Source organism: Aptenodytes forsteri, unplaced genomic scaffold, assembly GCF_000699145.1.
Source record: "Aptenodytes forsteri isolate BGI_AS27 unplaced genomic scaffold, ASM69914v1 Scaffold61, whole genome shotgun sequence".
Taxonomy (NCBI): domain Eukaryota; kingdom Metazoa; phylum Chordata; class Aves; order Sphenisciformes; family Spheniscidae; genus Aptenodytes; species Aptenodytes forsteri.
In genome coordinates this window covers 7,346,818-7,364,655 of record NW_008794443.1, presented here as the reverse complement: position 1 = coordinate 7,364,655, position 17,838 = coordinate 7,346,818, and the positions used below count along the sequence as shown (strand labels likewise).

The 17,838-nt window shown below is 39.5% G+C and overlaps 1 protein-coding gene across 1 annotated transcript in view; it reads left to right on the top strand.

The window, feature by feature from the left end:
• ZBTB11 (zinc finger and BTB domain containing 11) overlaps window positions 1–16,849 on the top strand; it is a 20,127-nt gene extending 3,278 nt beyond the window's left edge. The window contains exons 3-13 of the mRNA XM_009289819.1: window positions 5–164; window positions 2,558–2,793; window positions 3,940–4,171; window positions 5,345–6,159; window positions 8,558–8,737; window positions 9,243–9,479; window positions 9,862–10,006; window positions 11,103–11,220; window positions 13,881–14,039; window positions 14,531–14,706; window positions 16,084–16,849. Of these exons, the coding sequence (XP_009288094.1) occupies window positions 5–164; window positions 2,558–2,793; window positions 3,940–4,171; window positions 5,345–6,159; window positions 8,558–8,737; window positions 9,243–9,479; window positions 9,862–10,006; window positions 11,103–11,220; window positions 13,881–14,039; window positions 14,531–14,706; window positions 16,084–16,610 (2,985 nt within the window). The 3' untranslated portion in view covers window positions 16,611–16,849. The remainder of the gene's footprint in view (window positions 1–4; window positions 165–2,557; window positions 2,794–3,939; window positions 4,172–5,344; window positions 6,160–8,557; window positions 8,738–9,242; window positions 9,480–9,861; window positions 10,007–11,102; window positions 11,221–13,880; window positions 14,040–14,530; window positions 14,707–16,083) is intronic.
• The last annotated feature ends 989 nt before the right edge of the window (window positions 16,850–17,838 follow it).

Genomic DNA, 17,838 nt, shown 5'->3' with positions numbered 1-17,838 from the left:
CCAGCCCAGCGGCGGCAGCGGGGCCCGCTTCGCCGAGCTCGAGGTGGTGCTGCAGGCCGAGCGCCGCGCCCGCCTCATCCGCGCCGCCCACCTGGCGCCCGACGGCGCCCACCGCACCCGCCTGCAGACCTGGCAGGGGCTCTCGCAGAAGTACTGGTGGCGAGGTGAGCGGGGGGGCGGCCGGTCAGCAGGGGAGGCCGCGCCGGGGAGGGGGAGAAGGCGGCCGGCAGAGCCGGGGTTACAGCCCCCGCGGCGCTGGGTCGGTGGCCCGGGTTTGCGAGGAGGATGGCTGCGTACCCCCCCCCGGAGAAAGCGGGAGGGGACCGTGGCTTACTGACTGACGGGTGCCTTTAAACACCCCGCGTCTCAAAGCGCACAGTCTGTAGGCTGCGACTGTGGGTCACTGCTTGAGAGGCAGGCTTCGCTGTGCGAGCTGCACCTTGGTCAGCAGATTGTCCTGTGGCTTCTTACTCAGTAGTGGTAGTTTGAATATACGGAAACACAGAGCGTGGCTGTCCTCATTCAAGTGTCGCATGCAGCCCGCTTAAGGTAGCGATTTCTCAACTTGTACACCTTGTGTAGGGCGATAATCCCTTCCACGTGACCTCGTTCAGCTTTTGACCTCGTAATACCTTTTCCAACTAGCATGTGGATGGTGTTCACGTTTAAATAGTAGAGCTGCCGGTGATGGTTCGTAGTCCTTGCACTCATTGTTGTATTTGTCTCTTTCTTCCAATGAGAAGCCGAAAAGACCAAACGAATTCTCAGGTGGGTCCTGAGTGATGTTATAGCCATTAGAAACAGTAGTGCTTGAACATCAATAATTCCCAAGCGGGGCCTTCTTTTGGCTGAGCCAATGACTTGATATCTGCGTTCCCTTTGGATCTGGTGTTCTGCCTTTAGTCTGATGTATCCATTAAACAAATATCCTGCTTTTCAGTTGCCCAGGGCCCAGTTTCTGTTTGTACTGCTTCTCTTGTTCTGCTTTTTTTCATCCATCAGTCAGCAAGTCTGTCATTTCAGCTTTAGTTTTCCCTATGTTAATTTGGAAGCTTTTGGCTCCAGCTGCAGCCCATCCTTCCAGTCCAGACCTCATTGACCTGAAGATCTTCGATGTGAAAAAGGATTTGGTGTCTCAAAGTTGCTACATCCATTTTGGATGGTGGTCTCCTTGCCTTTATCTGGGTTCTCATCGTCTGCCCAGTGTTGGGCTGTTCTAGTATCTAGTGCCATCTTAGGCTGGAAGCTTCCTTAATGGACCTCAGTGTATCTTCTGTTCGTCAGAAGAGGGCATTCTGTATTCTGCATCTTTTGATCTTATTGGTTACCTTTATTTGCACAACCTATATTCTCTTATTTCTCTTGCACTGAGAATACTAAAATTCATTCCCTGCTTTCAGTTCAAGCGTTTTGCTTCTTATCTGTGTCTCCTTTAAAACATTGGTTTCCCCTGCCGTTATAATACTCTTCTGCTGCTGGTGGACAGCAGCTTTGACCCAGTCATCATCCTGAGATGGGTGCCAGTCTGCTGTGTCTGTCTGCTCTGTAACCGGGAAGCAATGGGCTGGAGTATGGCCCAGTGGCCAGGAAGGGTGTTAGATATGTGATTTGAAGACCAGAGACCTCCTGTCCTGAGAACTAGCCCTGGTTTTAGATGAAATCAAGGAAATGTAAAAATGTTTGAAATGGGCATGAATGTCTTGGGTTGTCTGAAGTCTGTGTTTTTCCTGATCCTTACAGAGATACGTATGTAACGATAGTGCATCTCACGCTCTGAAAAGGTGTGAGCAGTGCAAGTCTAACTCTGTGTCAGCGAAGTTTTTGAGCTGTGCTAGATATTTTGAACTATAGAGACACGGCTGTTGTTATGTATGCTTCTATATTGTCCTAGTGAAGAAAATGAATTTGGGTTGAAAGCCATACACCGAAAATGCCTTGGTACCTAGAAGAGGACCCTGAGCTTAGGAACTATTGAGTATTTAAAATTATTTAGTTACACCGCTTAAAGTACTGGTGAAAAATTAATTTCTTTAAATCCCAAAATCATAAGCAATTGATTTAAATAGGTGTTAATAATACATATCAGCATCATTGCATATAACGCAGTTGGTCCCGATTTTGCAAAAGCCCTTAGGTGAGCCTTCCAATTCTTGTCCCCTTCAGTAAGGACAAGCTGAGATCCACTTGTGTGGGCTAAATTCAGGGCTAGATTACAGCTGTCATTGTCTTGGGATTCTTAGGGTGAATGTATAAATACAAATATTTTTTTCTAGCCTTAAAAATCTTTCTAGGGAGGGTCTGCTTGATATAATGATGATCTAAATGTTCAATCTCAAATGAACAATGCATTACAGTAGTAACATACAATATCATACAATGGTGTGAGCGAAGCAGAACGGGTAAAAAGAAGTCAGAGAAGGAAAGTGTAGGTGACGACTTCATTTTTCTCAGTAAGTGTGTAATATTGTTTTGCTGATCACCTACATATTTAATTACGTGTTTGAGGTAAATTGAATGAAGATTAGAAACCTAATTAAGCTCCATTAATTTTTCTTAGGTATTCTTAAGCAGGTTAAAGATTACATTAAAGAATGCAGCAAGTGCCAGGAAAAGCTAGATCGCTCTAGATCTCTGTCAGATCCTTCTGAAATGCTGGAGGAACTAGGACTGGATGCAAAATCTCATGAAGACAGTAATGAAACAGATGATGAATTGAGTAATACGGCATCAATCCCAGCTGCATCCCCAAAGCCTGTGAAGAAGAAGCCAATAGCGAAGCATGAGCTTGTATTTGTGAGTACCATTGTTTACATCTGAATGTATTTAAGACGTTTGTAAATGCATTCTTAGTCACATACTTATTTTCCCTTGTTGTGATAATCTAGGTCGTCTTATTATTACAAAATTTTGCCAAAGGTATTCAATATGTGGAAATGGGTTACTGGTATATATGACATAAAATTAATCATAATACGTCATCTTTGGAAAATAAAATCACCCCAACTCCTATTTATGAATATAGGACCCAAGGGAAAATGAATGGCAAAAGTATAAGTAATAAAGCAATCACATACAAGATTCTCATGGAATCTATATCTGTTCCTTATCTCTGTCAGATCCTTCTGAAATGCTGGAGGAACTAGGACTGGATGCAAAATCTCATGAAGACAGTAATGAAACAGATGATGAATTGAGTAATACGGCATCAATCCCAGCTGCATCCCCAAAGCCTGTGAAGAAGAAGCCAATAGCGAAGCATGAGCTTGTATTTGTGAGTACCATTGTTTACATCTGAATGTATTTAAGACGTTTGTAAATGCATTCTTAGTCACATACTTATTTTCCCTTGTTGTGATAATCTAGGTCGTCTTATTATTACAAAATTTTGCCAAAGGTATTCAATATGTGGAAATGGGTTACTGGTATATATGACATAAAATTAATCATAATACGTCATCTTTGGAAAATAAAATCACCCCAACTCCTATTTATGAATATAGGACCCAAGGGAAAATGAATGGCAAAAGTATAAGTAATAAAGCAATCACATACAAGATTCTCATGGAATCTATATCTGTTTCTAAATAAATGATGCTATATTTATATATAAAATTCTTGTTGATAACTGGGGGCTCATATGCATGTAAAGACTTTTGAATCTAGAAACCGTTTCAGACTATAGCATTGAAAAATACGGTCAAAGAACTGTTTGAATATCCGTGTCTTCCCATTTTTCCAGCTGTCTGTTTTAACTGTGGAGGGAGGGTGAAACTTGATGCATTTAAAGAAAGAAAACAATAGTAAAGTTAAGCTGTATATGATACAGGTTTGAACTGATTGTACGGTTGCAGAAAATAATTCTTTTCTGTGTTTCAGTGCGAATGCTTATAAAGGCACAGTCTAAATGTAATGAAGTTCTCATAATGTTGTTTATGACAGGTTGACAGTAAGGGCCTTGTGAAGCAGTCATCTTCCAAACATTGTCTGTCAGTCTTAAACCAACTGAATCAGCAGAGGCTTTCCAATCAGTTCTGTGATGTGACTCTGCTGATTGAAGGAGAGGAGTACAAAGCTCACAAATCTGTCTTGGCAGCCAACAGCGAGTACTTCCGAGAGCTCTTCATTGAAAAGGGAGCTGTGTCTAGTCATGAAGCTGTAGTGGATCTGTCAGGTGAATTGTTGTGGGTTTCAAAGCTAGAAATCGTAATATCCTAAGTAAGGTGTACAGTATTTGATTCTGTCTTTTTTCAGTGTTCAAGACAACCAAATATTTTATCTTGCTTTTTTCTATCTTTTAATCTAAAAGTATTTTGTGTGAATTTTAATGCTAAAGTGATCTCTCTGGTTTTGCATAATCTGATCTTCCGTATTGAATGGACTATGGGATTTCATCTTAAAATTTCTGAGAAGCTTTGGATTGGTTTTTACCTTGCTTAGGTGTGTTTTCTCCTTGTATTAGTCACAAACATTAAAAAAGGGAACATAATCAAATGCTTGAATTCATCAAAAGGGGATGTTGACTTAGCTTCTCAGAGAGCTGTTTAGCTGAACAAATACTAAATTGTGTCTTATGTCTGTGAAACACTGTTATACATGTTTCTGCTTATTTCTCAAACCTTTTGGTACCTTAAAGATAAGAGACGGTCGTAAAATAAATGTTCTAAAAACAGCTTTGTAGTGATGAAGAATACCGTACAGAACATATGCCTACTGTGTTGCTTTCTCATTAGTTCTTAACTGTGTCTGTCTGTGCATGAACAATAGACATGCATGAACAATAGATTGCTAGTATGATGGTCCAGAAGGTCCCCCAAGTTAAATATTTGATTTATGATTTACAGAACTATGGAAAATTATACCAAATGCTTATTTTTAAGCATTTCTATCTATATATCCGTATCTTAATTTTTTTCATTAGCCACTTTCCTGTCTTATTTTTCTGCCACGTCAGTTGTTACTTAAGTCCTGACTACTTTCTGAATGTAGCAGGTCCAGAAAGACTTTGGTTAAATTAGGGTTAAGCTCCTTCAAAAATATTGTGGCTCTCCCAGCATCTTGAAACATTCTTCTAAAGAATTTTATTGTGAAACTACCTCAGTTCTACTTACTTATTGGAACAGTTGCCTGAGCTTACTTCCACGTAGAAAATACACAAGGAGGATGCTTTTGTGTAAATGACAATTGAGTCCCAGTTGAGGGGCTTCAATGTTACTTGCAAGTGTGTTTCGCTCTAAATTTCAGACTTAACCATATCAAAGGTGAACTGTTGTATCCATCATGGGATATTTTGGTGTAATTCGGGGTCATCAGTGTTTGCTCTAATCTCTTGTTCTATTCCTGATAGGGTTCTGCAAGTCCAGTTTCCTGCCTCTATTGGAATTTGCTTATACTTCAGAATTAACTTTTGACTTCTGTAGTATGGCAGAAGTGGCCATGCTCGCCCGGCATCTCTTCATGTCAGAGGTCCTCGAAATCTGTGAAAACGTGCACAAACAGATGGAAGAGAAACAAATTACAGTGTACCAAAAGGGAGATATTCAAACAGTAGAGTCAACACAAAATTTGGCAGAGCAGACTGAAGTTGAGACGCAGCCCGTGGACGGTGCTGAGCAACCTGAGCTCGCAGCCAGTGATGTGCCAGTAGCTGTGAATGGAGCTCCTTCCTCTGCTGGGACAGAGGAGGCAGCAGCACCCCAGCCTGACCTCTTGCCCCCAGAGCCTGCAGAGGCTGCTCCGGATGATCTTTCGAAGCCTGTGGAGCAGTGTGAAACAACCGAAAACTACGTCAAGATGCAGCTGCTGGAGAGCATTTCAAATAGCACCGTGTCTGTCGTAGAGGCTGAGCCATCGGCTGTGGAAGCCATGGACACACAAAGTCAAACGGAAATTGAGACAGGTCAAAATGAAAGTGGTAAAGCAAATGTGGACGCTGCTTCTGAAGACTCCTCAGAAACACTCAAGCAAAAACGTGGCAGGCAAAGTAAAGAACAGAGCATTTCAGTTTCACAACCGGAAAGCCTAGCTTCCAGCCAAGATGATACTTACAAAAGCAAGCTCCGCCAGCGTTCTGTTAGTGAAGGGGGATATATCAGATTGCATAAAGGAATTGAAAAAAAACTGCAAAATAGGAAGACAAATCCTAAATCTGCAATTCAGCAGGTATTCTATCTGTCTTTAGGCCTGTTGTCAGTAATCGTCCGGTGTTTCGAGACCAATCTGAAAAGACTGTTTCCCGATTCCAAGCACTGTCTGGGAAATGTTTTTCTTTTTTGAGCAATTAACATTACTGCAAACCAAAGTAACTTCTAAGATGTGACAGTTGTGCAAAAAAACCCAACCCACAAACTAAAAACCATTGGTGTCAAAATTCCTTCCATACTGAAGATCTTTAGAATGCTCAGTGACCTTAGCCCAGCTTGAGCATCTTCTCACAGCTTCTTAGGGTTGGACAGAAGGTGTATCTCCTCCCTAAAATTCTTAATGATCTGGGAATGTAATTCTTAACTAGCATGTGTGTATGTCAGTCATAGACAAATGTATTTATCTATTAGAGAAGTGAGACCCTACATTTGTTAAGACTTGAAAACAGCATTGGGGATGAAAAATTTGACATCCTATGTAGATCTTAAGACGTAGTCATGTCACAATAGTGCAGTCCTGCTACCTTCAGATTGGTGTCAGATAAAAAAAAAAAAGGGTTCAAAGAGCACTGGTATTAAAAACTCTAGCACTGGGACATATGAAATGTTTAGTAATTGAACTAGTTTTTTCAATTTTTTTTTTTTTTTTTGATGCAATGATCTTCTTACTCTTTCCCCTTCAGGAGCCTTTCCTCTTTTAGTGCCTATGGATAGCTGACATTCACCTCACTGCGCGTTAATACATTTGTTTTTGTGACAGTGTACAATTTGCCTTACTCATTGCACGTTGGCTAAATCTTACGAAGAACTGTTAATTTCCAGAGGTGTTCTGTGAGACATTTACATACTAGAGCCACCAGTTCCACACGCGGGGGGATAATTTGTTATCATTACATCACCCTTGTAGGTAGAAACTGTAGTTACTCTCCTTTTACAGATGGACAACTTAAAGCCCAGATGTTAAAGCTAGCACAATCAAAATATTTGAGCAACCCATTTATGATGGTTGGAGAATGACAAGTTTTTGTTCTCTTTTGGCGGGGGGAATATCTACCTTCAGGAACAGCTCCTGTTAACTTACTTTGCAGTTTTTAAATCTGGCCCTTTGACAGATGAGGTCTACAGACAGTGGCCACCTGTGGAAAAAAAGAAATTGGTTTAGATAATTGCTCAGAATTGGACTCAGGAATAGGTTTCTGCTTTCCTAATTCATTTCATAGCTTTTGGCATTTTTGTCTCATGCATCCCTCAACCTCCCCCCCACGGCACTAGATGTCATATAAGGATTGGGAAGGAGATACTCCTTCCTGAGTTCCCAGTTTTGATGCTGGAAGAATAATAAGAAAGAGAGGCTACAGGAAAAATGCTGCTGACTTTTGAATTAAGTAATTGCAGTTGGCATGGAGATGTTGGGGATGAAGTGTGCTTTGTATGAAGGGATTATTTTCCAAGTTCTTACTAATCATCTACTGAACAAAATTATTTTTGTGGCTTCACAGTTTAGTCGAGTTTGCATAAGTTTTCAGAGCAACAGCAAAATTTAAAAAAAAAATTAAAATGTTGTCCATGTGTTGTTTCAGTTTGTTTTTGAGAGACATGGAAGGGCTAGCATGTTTACAAAAACTGTTAGATACTTTACTTGTTGAGAGAACAGGAAGAAGAAATGGGGATGCCTGTGCTTTTTTCCCTTGTCTTATTCTCAGAAACTTGCAGGGGAGATACCTGATACAGGAAATTTCAGCCTGTTCACTTACAATTTGGCTTTTAAGGAACTTGACAGCAAGTTTCTACAAAGGAAAATGAAATTATGAGCTGCAGGTAGCACTGCCAATACTGCCTAACAAGAAAACACTAGTGCCTAACAAAAAAAACACTAGTAAAGCTGGAATGCTCTTAACCAGAAAGAACTTTGCTTAAATACAGTAAATTTTTTTTTACAGGTTATTAATAACTCAATTTTTGCTGGCTGGTAAAAATTAATTAATCTGATGACTTTTGTAGTAAAGCAAATCTAAATCCTGAAAAGGGAAGTTGGAGTTGAGGAAAGGGTTGGAAACATTTGATAGAAGTTGTGACTGACTGTACTATGTGTTTCCTCTGTAACTATCCCTTAGCTCTCACTTAGGCAGTTACTCAGGGCTGAACAGTTAGTTGTCTCTGAACTGGTAAGTCGTTGTCTTCCTATAATTATAATCAGTTTGTGGTTTTAATACAAGACCAGTTTTTCACCCACCATGAGATCTGTAGCTTTGCAGTGAACTGAAAGGGGGTAACTTTCTAGCAGCTAAGTAAACTGAGCAAAATTAGGTGGTATTATAGTAACACACAGAAACATCAGCTTTTAGTACTAACTTGCAGAGGACGTATGAACTACAATGTAGTAAAGTTCATTCAAGGGTTATGTTTTTCCAACTTAGGTTGCCATGAAGCTGGTACAAAGAGGGAAAAAAATGAAACAGCCCAAAAGAGAGACCACGGAAAACAATGAAGTAGAAGCTCAGCACAAATGCACTGAGTGTGGAATGGTGTTCCAGCGGCGCTATGCACTTATAATGCACACACTGAAACATGAAAGATCTAAAGATTATAAATGCCCAGTAAGTTGGGTTTTTTTTGTCTGTAAACCTCCCTCTTTATGAAAATTCATACAGTAATGACATTAGTAATTATTTTTCTTGCCTTTTTTCGTACATGTATTTATTTTCCTCACGGATTTCAGAGACGGATGCAGCCCTGATCTGGATGGGGTGGGGTAAAATGTGGTGCAACCACATGGCCTGACAGCACCATGTGACATGGAAGTACGCTTGCTGCTCAAGACAGTGCTGGCGTGGGCTTTACTTTTAACCTTACCAGTGAATTTGTGACTGTGTTTAGATTAGCCTGGAAGTTAGCCTCATTGGGAAGTGATCAGTGGTTCTGTCAGTAGCCACAAAATTCAAAATTTACAACTATTAATTGACCTGAGATAAAACACCTCCTGGAGTCAGGTTATAGACCTAGCTAATCATATTGCTATACTTAAAACCTTTGATTACCTTTTTTTTGAAATATTTCTGAAGTATTAAATGCAAAGTAAAGTTGTAATATTTTCTTTCCCAGTTGTGTAAAAAAGAATTCCAGTATGGTGCCTCCCTGCGAGCCCATCTTGTCCGGCACACTCGGAAGACCGAAGTGAGCACTGCAGCTGCTAGTGTAGAAGAGACAGGCGTGTCTTCGGTGAAAGGGAGAACTAAACGGGAATTTATATGCGATATATGTGGGAGAACTCTACCTAAGCTCTATTCTCTCAGAATACATATGCTCAAACATACAGGTGTAAAACCACATGCATGCAAGGTAAAGTCCTTTTACTGTGTAATCAAATTAGTAATGTTTTCCTGATATTTTAGTATTGACACTCTGTCCTAAAATTTAGGTTAATTTAGGTCACTTCAGAATGGGGAAAACTACTGTAACATTCCTGATGAAAACTCTTGTAGTCCAAGACTGAGAAAACTAGAATGAAGTTGAATCATGAAAGTTCATATTCCCGTGTCTAGAAGAATGTCTTCCCTTGAGTATTCTTTTTTAACGGACCAGTTCTGCCACTGGTGCGAAATCACAGGCTTGGCTGTCCTGGTTCCCAAGAAATACAGGAGGTTTTGTTGTGTTTGAAGTTAAACACCTATTACATAATGAGTTTTATTTGTCCTGTTCCACTGGATATGGATTTTTTTAGGTTTGTGGAAAGACCTTTACGTATAAGCATGGATTAAAAATGCACTTAGCTCTCCATGAAGTACAGAAACAGTTCAAGTGTGACTTGTGTGAAAAGTCTTTTGTCACAAAAAGAAGTCTTCAGGAACACATGAGCATTCATACAGGTAAGTGATGAGAAAGAGGATCCTTTTACTTTGGTTGGCTATTGTATGCTGCTGAACTTTAACATTGTCCTTCAGTGTCAAAGGAACTGTTTAAAAAAAAAATAATAGTAGTTTCTCCTTTTTCTTCTACTGGTCAGGCAGCTGAGATAGAGGTAAGTAGTCATTTTACATTTATTTTCTGGGCTTATTTTACCATAGCTTAATGTTGTTATGCAAATGTTCTATACAAGAACAGAGAAACATGGTTGGTCTGTTCCTATGTTTTTATGTATGTATTTATGCCTGTATCATGTCAATTCAACAAAGATAGGCAACAGGCTGGAATGTTCTGGAGCACTTGTGCTTCCAGCCTACCCTTTCAGAGGAAAACTTGCAAAGTTAAATCTCTGAGAATCTCCATGTATGTTTTACAAGACTTGCTGTACTAATACTGACATTTTATAAAACCTGGTATCTTGAAAGATCTTAGCATGTGAAAGATGACAATATAATAATTTAAGACAAGCAGAGTTTTTAGATTTGTAACGTGTAGAAATTGTCTGTGTTTCTTGTTTCCCGAGTGGGGGGGGGAATAAAAAGGAAGAGACTGTTTCTGTTAAGGCAATTTGTTCCAGAAATTAAGGAATTTATATTAGTACTCGGGACTCCTGAATTGATGAATTGGAACAGAAAACTCTTATTTTAAGGTGGTGTTCCACAAATTCAAGTTGTAAGTAATCTGTAAGCAGTGCTGCGTTGCTGGAGAAGTTGCCTATTATATGAACACAGGCAATTGGGTTTTTTTCACACGAGAGGGCAATTTTTTAGGCTGTTCACATTCGTGACTCATTAGTAGCTGCAATGTTGTACCTGTGTTTAAAAACATGCAATAAAGTAATTTATAATTGATGCTCCCCCTCTGTGTATTATTACATTGGCACATACGAAATACACTTAAAAATTCCATCTGTGTGTAATTAAACCAACTTCTCTTTCTAGCACTGCTCTGATTACTTAAGATAAATTATATGAGAAGAAAAAAACACTCTCACAAAGCACTCCAGTGATATGGAGGCCTGGCTTCGTAACATGTTTTGTTTTGTTTTGTTTTTGTCAGGAGAATCCAAATATCTTTGCTCCATCTGTGGAAAATCTTTCCACAGGGCATCAGGACTCAGTAAACACATAAAGAAACACCAGCCAAAGCCTGAAGTTCGTGGATATCAGTGTACTCAGTAAGTTGGTTGGTGGGTTTTTTTGGTGGGCTTTTTTTCTTAACATTAATGATCCTAGTAATTTTAAAGATTAAAAGCAGCTCCTTGTTGTAGGATAAAGCTGTTCACTGGCCTGGAATAAGACTTTTAAAGTGTAAGAGTGAAAAATGCACTTTTGCTAATACATGCATTGGAGAGCAAAACCTTGTTTTTTAACTGTTACCTAGCTCTAGTTTCACACAGTTGTTTTTTAATGAGTGCGTTTGCGCTTGTAGCTGTAATCGGTAGCTATGTGGTTTTAAAGTTTCCTTGTAGGACAGATAGAAGAGTGGTAAGCTTGTCGGAGGCGAAGGGCCTTCAGCCTGTTCTTGCCCTCTTTTACTGTGATAGTTGATTTCAGTTTAATTTGAAAATTTCCTGTACAGTCTACAATATCATGTACTGGTGTGCTCTGCAATACGCACTGTGTTTAGCAAACAGCTCTGCAGGAACATCATAAATCAAGAATCACTGACTGTTGCAGTTAACTTGATTATAAAACTTACATGACCACTTAAGTATCTTTGCATTATGGACTTTAGCTTAGCAGAAACTCTGTAACTGGAAAGAGCGTGTCTCCTAGTGCGTTAGCAAAACATGGATACATTTTCCATGACCAAGCAGACTATAGGAGAACCTTTCAAGTTTTGCAAAAGCACAAATGGTGCTTAATTTCCAAACCGTCGATTAAGTCTCTGGAAAATTCTCTCCGGTATTAAGAGGGGTTGTACAATTTATACGATCGCCTCTATGCAACTCGTGGTTTTAATGAAAGCTTTAATCTAAAGTATTGTTTAAAGTATCTCTGGTAGTGCTGCTGCATACTAGCAAAAATATTTTCTAACTGCTGAAAACTCACTTTAATTCTGTCAGCAATGTTTTTTAGTGCTTTGTAATGCTAAAAATATCCATCTTAGAAATACAAAGGATAGAGTTCATAGGGTCCACAACAGGGACAGAACTGTTTAATGAAACATGCTAGGGAAGGCAATTTTGGTTTTGAAGGATTAATATATTTAAAAAAATAAAAATTTTTTTACTCAAGGCAGTACAGTCATGGATGCAAAAGATTACCTTGACAGAGAAGATATTTTGATTCCCCAACTCCTTCAAAACAGACACGGTCCTTGTTTCTTCCACAGTGAAGTTCTCTACTAATAATATAATTCATGTTGTCACAAATGGTTTAGAGAGCTTCACTAAGCAATAACCAGACTTCAGTTTTCTAGTTTGGTGGCTTGGTATGTAAATCTCCCTGCCAGGCTTGAGTTTGAGCTTCTGGCCTGGTTGAACAAAGCTTAACATGAGTTATTTTCCTAAAATGTTCGTGGAAGTTTTCCAGTGAAGTAGGTATTCAATTAAATTGTAGTAGTGCGTGAGAGTGTCAGAGGGGGGGTGATTGCTTGAGGTTTTTAATTCTCTAATGGCTTTGCCAAATATGCAGTCCTTGAGGGGAGAGAACCAAATGCCAACCCCAATCAAGACCCTCAGGGGTCTTTGTGATACTTTTTGATGTGGATCTGCAAACCCAGGATCCCTGAGAGCCCCATCTGAACTGGAGCCGTCAGTTTTTCCAGCCTAGGAGGAGGAGGTTGTTTGGGTGGCTCAGGGACCATCACCTTTTTTTTGTTTCTTTTCCCCCCCCTTCTTTTCTTTTTTTTTTTCCCTTCTTTTCTTTTTTTTTCCTCAAAAGCAAAGAAGGCTTTTTTCTTCTCCAGAATGCCCATTCTTCACGAAATGTAGTATTAAAAGTTTTGTTCCTGTATGGAAACTTTTTTCTTTTCAGATTCCACTGGAGGTTGGGAATTCTGAGATTCCCTCATTCCAGAGGTTGATCAGCTGTAGAAAGTGAATCCTCCACCTTTGCTTGCTCGCATTTCTCTGCCTCTGTCCTTTCTTGAGTCATACAGGTATATGACGTTACATGAGGAAGAGATGCAGATGATCAGGCAAAGATGCCTGAAGAGCAGAATTTCTTTCAAAGGGAGAAAGCCTGTCTCTGATTAGACTGACCTATGTAGTTTTCATGCCAAGAGGAGATAGTGATTTGTAATTTTATATAGTCATACTATGGCAAGGTATAAATGAAGGAAAACTAGGAATTTGCCTGGGTTTAGATGTATACAAACAGCAAGCTAAAGAATGAGTATCACTGCTTTCAGATGCTTTCTTGTAGGAGTCTGAATTTGGTTTTTAATTTCTAAAAAAATACATTTGAGCATTACAAACAACAGCTCCCAGTTATCTTTGTGTCACTAATTAATCCTCTTTGGTTAAGGGAAAAAACAGCTGTTACTATCCTCATAGGTTCATATGGTATAATACAAATTTCTGATGTCTTCCAGTCAGTTTGCCTTTGGTTATTGCCCATAAAAATAACAGAAAGAATATAGTTACCCATAACAGACAAAGGTGTTTCAGAGGTCCTCAAGTTACATTCCAGACTTTCAGATAAGCTGCTGTTCCTTTTAATTTTCCCTAGTTTGGAAAGGGATTGTGCTTTATATAGATATTGATGACACAATAGGTGTTGTCTTCTCAAAGTCTTCAGTTGCCATTAAAGAAGAGGGTTCCAGTGCCTTTGAAAATCAGGATCACCAAGATCTTTCTTATATGGGATGCTAAAACCTTTACTGTTACAGGTGTGAAAAGAGTTTCTATGAAGCTCGAGATCTTCGGCAGCATATGAATAAGCATTTAGGTGTGAAGCCATTTCAATGTCAGTTCTGTGGAAAATGTTATAGTTGGAAGAAAGACTGGTATTCTCATGTAAAGTCTCATTCTGTCACAGACCCTTATAGGTAAGAGGAAATTCATTTAACAACTGAAATGTACTAATGAATATGAGGTTAAACAGATCCACAGCCAGCCAACAAGGAACTGCCTAGTCCACTGTTAAAGTACCAATTGTTTGATGTTGGCTGGGATCTTGAATACTTGAGGACGGACGGGTGACTGCAAATAGTGTGGTCCAACTGTTAACCTGCTGGCACAATCCTGGAACTAATACACATGAAGTTGTAAGAGGATAAATATAATTGATGAAGTTAGAAATGCTTTGTATGTGATCTCACTTCTCTAGAATGGTAAGTGGAAGCTTTGTGGCTGTGAATAAAAGAAAATGTAGCTCAGTCCTCTAACAATATTATTTCTCATTATGGAACTACTTGTCATATGAGACAGTATTCCCATTAAACTTTGCCTACTATAATTAAAGTGCATTTTGGTTTAAAAAGCGTAACATAAGTATAGAATAATGGTTTCAATAGATTTCCCGCTTAACACATTTTAGGTGTAATATATGTGGTAAAGAATTTTATGAGAAAGCTTTGTACAGAAGACATGTAAAGAAAGCCACACATGGTAAAAAAGGAAGAGCAAAACAAAATCTGGAACGAGTTTGTGAGCATTGTGGAAGAAAATTCACACAACTCCGGGAATATAGGAGACACATGAACAATCATGAAGGTATGTAGAAAACAAGTAGTCATGACATCCCTCAACCCCTAAAAACATTATGGAGAAAGGGGTAATTGTCTCTTTGAGTCTGTGTATGTCCTGTGTTGCAAGATGCAGAGAAGTTCTTGCAGATTCTCCAGTTAGTTTTATGCTAGTCCTGGTTTGTTAACTTGCTTCCAGTGATTCCCAGAAGTGGCTGTTGGGGTCTTCTAAAACTGTAGTCACACGCAGGGACAGTGATGATTTGTCCTTCTCAGAACTTTAATGGAAGAGGAACTGCTTTAGAAGTGCTTAAAAGATGTGTATCTGGCAAAGAATGGGATGTAGTAAAACATTCCCCAGTTTGAAAAGTGCAGATGGCTAACAAAGTATTCTTCAAACAGGAGAGTGACTGGCCTGAATTTAAAAAAAGGACCACTGTTGGAAATCAGTCAGCTTCTTGATTTATAACAAGCAGTAAACTATATGATATTTGGGGAAAATATGAAAACATTTTGTAATTTAAAAAAAAAAAAGTATGTGCATTTTTACTTTAGATGTGAAGTATGATATTGATTTTTGAGTATTTGGTTGTTCCAGCTATGTTGGAAGTCTATATATACTCCTATCTTGGGGCAAACCCCACTTTTTTGAAGCATGTCTCCTTCTAAAGAGCTCTTATGAATAAATCTAAGAGCTGTCTAACTATTGACATAGAGATTTTGTGTTTGTTTCTAAACAGAGAAGTGTCCTTTAATAGGTACCTAGCTTAAATCTACAGTAACTGGAAAACCCAGTATTGAAACAGTGTTTGTCGCCACCCACACTCCCCGTTAGATACTGCAGACCACAGAACTCAGACGTTGTAGGGGAGGATAAGATTATACAAACATCGGGTGCAGTATTTGAACACACGCGGTCTGGAGGAGGAGGGAAAAAGCCGTAGATGGCGTTCTAAGCTAACTAGCGTTAAGTACTGGTTTGATGAGACCTGTGTAGTAAGATTTACAGAAACAAAGTGTGACTAGGAATGTAAGTGACAAATTCTATCAAGTAAAACATGGTTTCAGAAAGGTATCGCCGGCAAAAAATAATTAGAATTTTATTAAGCGATATGCACTTAAAATAGGGGAGAAACTGCATTAAAAGGAATTCTGAAAAGAAAAATTTTTTAAAAGTAAAATGTTAGATTGGGCAGAGCACTTGTGGAAAATCTTACCATTTAATGTATTTTGCTTGCATTATATTGTAGTACTGAAATGGTAAACATTCTTCCTTACATGGAAGAAGTTACAGTATTTCTTTTGTTCTTTTATACTGCTGTTCTCCCTGTCACTTCTCATCATTGCTCGTGCATATTTACGAACACTGACGGTCATCTTTTCCTTGCTTTCCCTTTGAGAACAGGTGTGAAGCCATTTGAATGTCTAACTTGCGGAGTAGCCTGGGCCGATGCACGTTCATTGAAGCGTCACGTGAGGACGCATACTGGAGAACGACCGTACGTCTGTCCAGTGTGCAATGAAGCTTACATAGATGCCCGGACGCTACGGAAACACATGACCAAGTTTCACAGGGACTACGTACCCTGCAAAATTATGCTGGAAAAAGATACTCTTCAGTTTCATAACCAGGGGACACAGGTGGAGCACGCCATCAGCATTTTAGCAGCAGACATGCAGGAACAAGAAACCGAGATTAGCGTTGGTGGTGGTGAGATTGAGACTGTGGTAGTGACAGGAGAGACGCTTGAAGCCATCGAAGCAGTTGCAGCTACTGAGGAATGTACATCAGTCTCTACTCTTTCTGACCAAAGCATCATGCAGGTGGTAAATTATGTATTGGCGCAACAGCAAGGACAGAAAATGGCTGAAGTGACACAGGCCATTGAAACTGTAGAAGTGGAAGTGGCCCATGTTACAAAGACAGACTGAGTATAGCGTATGAGACAGCAAGAAGGGTGAGGTCTTACGATCTCTGAGGGCTAAGTATTTAACTGGGTATCTGAGGCTTACAGTGATACCTATTTTCAAACAGTTAATCCCCAGTACTGAATGTCTTGGGGATGAAATACTGCACCATGCGTTACGGGGAAAAAGTTAAGATGCTTCAGTGTGGGCCAAGGCTTTGAAGGCTGATTTCTGCACTGGCCATAACTGTAAAAAAAAAAAAAAAGCCACAACAAAAAACCAAAAAAATACCCCCAAAAAACCCACAAAAAAAGTTGGAATAATAATGTTTTCTGTGTCATGGAGTAAAAGTATCATGCTGTAACTTTTAAAAAATGAAAAGGAAAAAAAATATAAAGCGGCTGCACTAAAAACTAGAAATGCACAGCTATCGGTAGCATTTTTTTCCTTTTGTTTTTATGTGCATTTCATCGAGTTTGTGAGCAAATTACCTGTATTGGATTCTGCCTGTTTACTCCCCAAGACAAGGGGATGTTGGAATGCTTCGTGCAGCGTGTGCTTCGTGCAACATACAGAAGACGTGAGGCTTTTTTCTTTGGGTAGATGCACCACTGGCAGTTAGTGAATCCCAGTTTTGAAGAACTGATTTAAACTCCAGGTCGGTGGGCGGCAGGTCTAAGGTTCAGCAAAACGCTGTGAAATGTTTTACAGATAATGGGCAGGGGTCCACTGAAGTCTGAGGAAGTGGTTCTCTGAGATGGATTGTGAATTTATGTTGACCAGAGGACGGCCCACTGCAGGGAGCCTGCTTAGAGAAGTAAACTGCTTTTTATTTGTGAGTGAGGAGCTTACGCTTCATCCTCTGCGCACAACCATGTTTTGTTTCAGGATGTTTGGTTGCATAAAGGAAGCTATCGCCTGCATTGTTGTATGTATCCAAAGCAGGCAACCTAATGATGGACGTTTCTAGTTTTGCATTACGTTTGATGTAGAAACTCTCAAAGGAAAAAGGTCTAATGGCACACTTCTTTGGGAATATAAATATACTGAAGTCATCCAGCTAGTTACGATCTGATCTTGTCTTGTATCATGTTGAAAGGAGGAGCCCTGATAATTCCCAAATGGGACACACAGCAATATCAGGATAGAGAACTCTGAAAATCTTAGTATGGGGTAAAAATTAATTTTTTCTCAAAATACCGTAGTCTCCAGAAGACCTTATGACTGCTGCTGTAAGAAAACACATCTGGGG